This window comes from Lactuca virosa, chromosome 3 (genome assembly GCF_052849685.1).
Source record: "Lactuca virosa cultivar CGN04683 chromosome 3, Lactuca_virosa_CGN04683_v6, whole genome shotgun sequence".
NCBI lineage: Eukaryota > Viridiplantae > Streptophyta > Magnoliopsida > Asterales > Asteraceae > Lactuca > Lactuca virosa.
Window position 1 is genome coordinate 255,634,532 of NC_136428.1, and position 7,593 is coordinate 255,642,124.

A 7,593-nucleotide genomic window follows, 5' to 3' on the forward strand; every position below is an offset into this window, starting at 1 on the left:
GCATAATACACAAAATCAAACACCCAAATCATTAGATAGTCAATGGAGAGAAAAAAATCGAAAAAATGGAGATAAACACCTATAAAACAATGGAGCTTGCGATGGAAAAAATCTCGATAGAGGCATAATATAGGGTGAACTTGAACACCTATGTAATAGTTTCAAGAAATAATAATACCTTCGTTTGGTTATCTGATGTGTTAAACTGTTATGTGATTTCTGTATGGTGACTTGGAAAACTACGAGACAATACTTGGGACGAGTATGAGTAGGTGTGAAAGGTAGTAGATGCATATACTACCGGAAGCACAGGACTCACGCTTGGATCAGGGAAAGTCACAAGGTTACCAAGAAGCTAGTAATTGATTTCGTTTTATTCAAGTATGTCGTTACCATCGTTTCGGTAATGATTAAGAAGATGATTGTTATTCCGACCCTAGTGGTCATATCGAATTGAGTCCGACTACGATGAGTATGATACGTGGTTCAGAGAACCAAGTTTGATGTGGCATCTGACTTAAGCCGGAAGATTAAAATAAAAGCGATCGGTAGAGGTATCGCGATAGTTTCTTGTAGCTAGAAATGCTACCTTTTAAGATGAGATTAGAACATGAAGGAAAGTAAAGTCTGTTCTGGAAAGCTCTAAGAGACCTGAGTCTAAGCGTTACAATATACGATGATAGGTCATTAGAATACGACACATCAATCCATTGTAGTAATAAAAGAACTTATCTTCAGTTTGCTAAGAATAAGGAGTCTCCAGAGAGATTGTGACTCGAATGTCATAATTTGGAGTCTAACGAGCAGGTACAAGATCGAGTGCCACTTGCAGTCAAGGAGTCCAAGAGTTAGATACTCGTTTGAAGCAACATAGAAGTTACGATTATTACCTAGGATGAAGAGTTAACGTATGGAGTCATTATACAATCTTGTTTCGTTGATGATTCTGGGATGTAATTATCCTAAGAGGGAGATGATTGTAACGCCCGTAGATCCGGGCTAGTCAATTTAGAGATAATAGGGGTCAAAATGACTTTTTGATAGAAGGCTATTTAGAATGAATAGTCTTAATAGAAGTTGTAGCATATGTTACAAGGATTCCGTACGTATAAAGGACGCCGAAATCCGAGTTATAACGAAGAAGTTATGACCCGTCGAAGTTTCGCGACGAAACCGACACGACACCGGGAAGCGTAAATAGTGAATTTACGATAAAAACGACTTTTATCCTTAATAATCTAAACGAAGGTCGTAGAATATGTTAAACCGAGAGCGTCCATAAAAAGAACGCCCAAATCTGACTTCGTATGAGGAAGTTATGATTTTTCAAAGTTTCGGCTTAGCAGTGTACAACCCGAAGTTCGAATATTAGATCGAGCGGTTTTTAGCCGACACAACCTAAACGAGAATCGAAGATCTCATTAATAGTATCATAACGATAAAAAGACAGACGAAAACAGACGTCGGATGAAGGAGTTATGAATTTTTAACGGACCAATCGTGTCCCAGCCTGTTAAAAATATAATTTTTTAAAATAGAGTCAAAATTAACTGAAGGAATCTAAAGGAAAGTTGTAGAGTACATTCCCGCCTACGTGTGGATATAAAGAACGTCGAAAACGGAGCTCGTATGCGAAAGTTATGATTTTTAGAAGTCGGAAAGGGAAATTGCGAAACCTGCTGCTCGATCGATTACGTGGCCGGATTCTAGCCGCTGCTTGCTGATCACGCTTCGCCTTCGGATGCTGACACCTATACTTCGGACGCCCAGCGTAGCCAAGAAGCGCCTCGCGTACGAGGTACGCCCCGCGTGTGAGAAGGGAGCGCTGCACGTACTCGTTCTGCTTGGTCCGAGGAGTGGCCACGATGCACCACCAACGAAGCGACGCATGTCGATCTTATCCGAGGCTACGCCCCGTGTAGCAGTTCCGAACGCCCAATGTTCCGAGAGGGCTCGCGCCTATAAAAGGCATGCGAGGGCTGCCGACTTCCTTGCACATTTCCACCTTCTTTCTCTCACTAGTTTCTCTCTAAGGCTCCTAAACCCCCCCTAAAACCTAGGTAAACCCCCTAGCACCCGAAGGAAGCCCCGAGGCTCCCGGAGTCCCGAGAAAAAGGGTCTTTTGGTTCGGAAACGCTGCTCCAAGCGAAACCCGATTTTCTATAAAACCCGCTGTAAGTGAGCTACGCCTACACTATTTTTAATATAGCATTTATTTAATTATAGTAATGTTATTAGGGTCTTATAATAATTATTTGCGCTATTATTATGAGTTATATAATATTGTTTAAAGCTTATATAATAATAATAATAGCTAGACTATTAATTAGTCTCGGTGAATATTGAGCTAAACCCTAGTGGTAAGGATACTAGGTTTTGTCGAGGAAAATTGTTTTAAGAAGTAAGAAAGCGCTGTCCGAATTCAGAATCACCACCTTATCAGGTGAGTGCATAGTTACTTTCATCTTACACATAGATATGAAGTATTTTATTTAAATTACGTGCTATGTGTGCATATTGTCTGAATACTTGTTGTCTATGTTGCGTGAAAGATTTTTATACATGTTTTAAATGATTTAAACTGTATATGTATTTTATATCTACAAATATGTTGGGTATAACATGGGTAGATGAATGATGAGAGACGAAAGCTGATATAGAGGAACATTGGTAGTGTGGACATAGTGCGCTATAGGTGGACATTGGCAACAATGGACCTAGTACCCTATAGATGAGCATTGGCAGATGCGCCATAACCTGTAGATGTTTATGGATCTATGAGGTACTCTAAACATCCTAGCAGCTGTGCTCTAAGGATAGTATCGGCAGCTGCGCCTAATAGAGGACATTATAACCATGACAGTAGCGTTTAAAGGACAATACCGACAGAAGCGCCTCATAGAGAATGTCACAATTCTGGAAGCTACGCCTAAGTGATAATATTAGCAGATGTGCTTGACAACTGTGGCAACGTAGGACTTCGTGCCGTTTCCTTAGGATGATCCTTAGGAATGAATGAATGAGGAATAGCTGATTCTTAGGGTAAATCCTTAAGAAGACAATGAGGATGAGTAATTGGGTTGATTGTTTGATGTTTAAACATAATAATTATATTATTGTGGGTTGAAAACCCTATGTACTCACCAGGTTTCCCAACCTGACCCAGTCCAGCTTATTTGTATCACAAGTGTCGATATGAAGTTCCATTACACTGAGAGATTAATGAGATATAAATCACTAGCGATAATGAATGTAAGTTCTGTTTATGCTTATGTTTCTGTATTGACAATGACATCCCAACGTTTTAAAAGGAATAAAATACATTTATTCGGAAATGCTTTGATAACGTATTTATCGTGTTTTTCTGGGAACAAATTTCGAAACATTTTTCTTAAAAGAGATACTCTGATTTTTATAAACATAAAGAAAATCAGCCTTTTCTGGCCGTGAAAATGGGGATGTCACAGTGGTGCTGTGGGAGTGTTGTGGTGGTGTTGTGTTGGCAAAAAATTCGGCAGTTGTGGTGGTGATGATAACAACCCGAAGTTAGAGGTTAACAAAGCATAATACACAAAATCAAACACCCAAATCATTAGATAGTCAGTGGAGAGAAAAAAATCGAAAAAATGGAGATAAACACCTATAAAACAATGGAGCTTGCGATGGAAAAAATCTCGATAGAAAATGACAGCTGTGGTCGGCGATGCTGCTTCTATCACCGATGATGGCACTCTTTGTCGTCGACGGTGATAGACGCTGGGAGGACTTGGATCAATTTTACTATCTTCAACGTCAATGAGAATGGAAACAAGACATAATACAGAAAGCGATGGAGAAAAAGGGTATATATGCGCTAACCTTTAGCGGTGGCGGGGAGGCTTTAGCGGTGACATTAGGGTTTTAGCAGCGACACCATCTGGAGGGAAAACATACCACTTTTTTTTAGGAGCATTATCGGCAACGATGTCGCTGCCATTGATGTTGCTGCTTATACTTAAGCGATCTTCATTTGTCAGCCACTGGATTAGGTCCAAATTAACGGATAGGGTTAACCAATTTCTTTTGACGCGGATCGTTATTTTCTACCTTTAGTGGCGACACACACTTTTAGCGGCGACAGGTAATGCACAAATTACGTGTTGTCGCTAAAAATGTGCGTCACCGCTAATGGGATCTTCGCTATTGCTTTCGTTTCTTGTAGTGGGTTCGGTCAGCTCGAAGAAGTTGAGGATATATATTATGATTTTCGATAAGGGTGCATATGTGGTTTGGGGCATAAACCCTATTATAATGTACATAATTAACTTTTGTTCGTTGTTTAACTTGGTTAATATGACTTGAAGTTTAAATAATCACTTACATAAGATTCTAATATTTTAATTTTGTAGCATTTTTGAGTTCAAACAAAATAAAAGGTTGTTATAATAACACATGCGTTTCACTCAAAATACGTTATCCATGCTTTTCACTGATCCACAAATAGATATCACAATCCAAAACCAAGTTATTTTTAATATCCATAATTTTCAAACATAATTTTATTGATTCCCTCATGCATATAATTGGGGAACTAATTATATAAAGTAGCAGGCCTTCAAGGGCACATGGGTCTTCCAGCTAGAGTTTTCATATCAGTGTAGCACGAACCACACATCTCTCTGTTTCCATATTGTCCTGGAACACAGTTACAACGACGACAGCACGCCATGCAACTTTGGTGGCATCTTTCTTGCTTCAAGTCTAACTCGCACCTTAACTTGCATGATGAAAAACACTCTACAAGATATGATCAATCAATCATTACGGATTATATATATATATATATATATATATATATATATATATATATATATATATATATATATATATATATATATTGTAGCTCAGGTTTTAATGGAAATGTTTAGTCGTTAATACATATACTAGTACCTTCCGAGTTTAATGCTCGCTTGCTTATCAGTGCAGCAATATTGTTGCAAGGTGGTGAGGGGCTAGGCGTGACAGGGTAAGATGGTGACATATTTGGTGAGGGAATATATGGAGGAATGATGGGTGAAATGGGATATGATGGAGTGATTGAGGGTGGGACAATGGGTGGTGGCATATTAGGTGAATTCGGAGATGGTGGAGTTGAGGGTGGAGGTGTGGTGATGCAAGGTGGCGGGGGAGGTGGAGTGTTTGTTGGATATGGAAATGGTGCAGGTGCCGGCGTCACTGGTACTGTAGGAGAAGGTGCAGGTGGAGTGTTTATTGGGTATGGTGGAATTATCGGTGGTATCAGCGGAGGTAATGGTGTTACAGCAGGTGGAGTGGTGGGTGGATACGGAAGCAGTGGAGCTGGCGGTGGTGGAGTTGTGCTGTTGCAGGGAAAATCGGGAGCAATACTAGGCGAGATCGCCGGAGTAGGAGGGAAAATGGGTGGGTTTGGATACGGCGGATTATAACCATGTCCATCTGGTCCTTCATTAAAGGGCGCTGGCGATGGTGAACTAACAGGAGGGCAAGCTAGCACGGCGGGGGCAGGTGTGGGTGAAATAGAGGGTGCTGGAGTAGGTACCGGTGGGTTTGGAACGGGTGAAGGTGCATAAACTGGCGGAGATACGGTGGGTGAAGGCGGAGGTGTGTTGTTACATGCTGGTGTACCTGGAACAAGAATGGCTGAAGAGAGTGGTATGGAAATTGGTGCCGCAAACCCAACATGTGTAACCTATATATAATACACGAATTAAAAAATTAGTGACTTTAAATAAACGATCATCTTCAAAAATGGTAATATATAGTTCGTATAGCTTAGGTTACACACGTTTTCATATTTAAATATAAACTAAATATGCATAATGCACAAAACATCCATGCATATCTTATATATAACCAATTGGAGCGTCAACATGAATTGAGAATATGCAATCATGTTGTAATTGATACAAGTATAACTATAATAATATATTAATGGATAATGCTAGCATGCAATAACATATTCATTTTGCCAAATGTATGAAACTACACAATTTATCGATCATTTTATCTATTTTGCCCAGATTATGACACCTCATTATTATTATAGTACCTTGCAATGAATATTGTACATCGCGCATGAAACGTGTCCATTATTTATTGAAATTACACAAATAATAATCATTGAATGAATGATACAAACATGACTTAACAAAGCAAGCAGCCACGCAGTGAACACAAAGCGAACTATTCTTTCGCCTTTTACTAAAAAAAAAAAAAACATGACTTAACAATCTCATATCCATGTGAACAGTTAGTTTATAAACATAAATTCCGTACATTATGCAAAATAATCTTTATGTTATGCGAATGAAACTTAACAAAACTTCCCAATGAACCTTGTACATTATGCATTGAGCCTTGTATGTTATGCAATTGAAAGTTGTACAATCTGGAATGAGTACCTAATTATTTGATGAAATGTGCAAAATATACAAGATTAAAGAGGGAAAACGAAACTTACAAAAGTTGCGACCAAGAGAAAAAACGCCAAAAGGAAGCAATGAGACTTCATGGCTATGAAAGTAAGAATGAATGACTGAAGATTGGGATGATTCGAATAGAGGTGATTTCGTAGTGTATATATAGAAGAAAAAAGCGAGTAAAATTCATTTACGTATGGTTATAAATGGGTACAACTTTATAAAAGTTTGAAATTTGAAGTGTTTTGCTTTTAGACTCCCATACCTGTAAGATGTGAATATAAGTGTATTCGATAATAAAACAATATTACCAGAGCTTGACAGTAGATCTTTATAGTTTTATAATATTATTAAAAGTATTGAGAAAATAGTTATGATATATGCAACTTAATTTTAACGTTTAATAAAGATAGTTAAAAGCGAGTTACTATCATATACATTGCTATAAATTTAGAGGATAATAGTTGTATATAATTTATGTAGTAAACATTTAGATATTGATATTGGAAAAAAGTTCCTTATATTTATTTTCAAAATGAATTAAGAAAATATTTATGATATATGCAACTTTTAGGTTTAAGAAATATAGTTTACAACGAGCTACTATCATACACATTGATATAAATTTAGAGGTTAATGATTGCATATAATTATGTAGTAAACATTTAGATACTAATATTCGAAAATAGTTCCTTGTATTTATTTTTAAAATGAATTAAGAAAATAGTATATGCAACTTTTACGTTTTATAAAGATAGTTTATAACAAGCTACTATCATATATATTGCTATAAATTTAGAGGATAATGATTGCATATAATTTATGTAGTAAACATTTATATATTAATACTCGAAAAAAGTCCCTTCTATTTAGAATGAAAGAGTCTTTATGTGAATTAATTCACAACTACAAAAATTATTTTGTAAAAAACCAATCATGAGGTTAAAATGCATTTAAATGTATTTTAGACAAAAGATTTTAATCAACCGTGTCCACGATTAAATATAGGAGAACCGATATCTATTTTCTTTAAATGTATATTATACAAATGTATTATTTATTTCTATTACAAAACTATATTTTTAGTTTTTTTTTTCAATTAAGCTACTATATTATTTTCCTTTACCCAGCGATAACTATTTATATCAAGATGTTA

The 7,593-nt window shown here is 36.9% G+C and overlaps 1 protein-coding gene across 1 annotated transcript; it reads right to left on the reverse strand.

Annotated features, from left to right (window-relative positions):
• Positions 1-4,436: 4,436 nt before the first annotated feature.
• Positions 4,437-6,559, reverse strand: LOC145162921 (uncharacterized). The gene is made up of 3 exons (XM_079081897.1): positions 6,479-6,559; positions 4,930-5,707; positions 4,437-4,776 (listed from the first exon to the last, which is right to left on the reverse strand). The coding sequence occupies exons 1-3, from the start codon at positions 6,527-6,529 to the stop codon at positions 4,595-4,597; spliced, it is 1,011 nt and encodes a 336-aa protein (XP_078938023.1). The 5' UTR covers positions 6,530-6,559; the 3' UTR covers positions 4,437-4,594.
• Between the last annotated feature and the right edge of the window lie 1,034 nt (positions 6,560-7,593).

Excerpts from the sequence above, each read along its gene's own strand:
- LOC145162921 (XM_079081897.1), bottom strand. The coding sequence starts at position 6,529 with ATGAAGTCTCATTGCTTCCTTTTGGCGTTTTTTCTCTTGGTCGCAACT. Across the intron at positions 5,708-6,478 it reads TTCTCTTGGTCGCAACTTTT|GTTACACATGTTGGGTTTGC; the intron begins GTAAGTTTCGTT and ends TATTATATATAG. Across the intron at positions 4,777-4,929 it reads GCGAGCATTAAACTCGGAAG|AGTGTTTTTCATCATGCAAG; the intron begins GTACTAGTATAT and ends CATATCTTGTAG.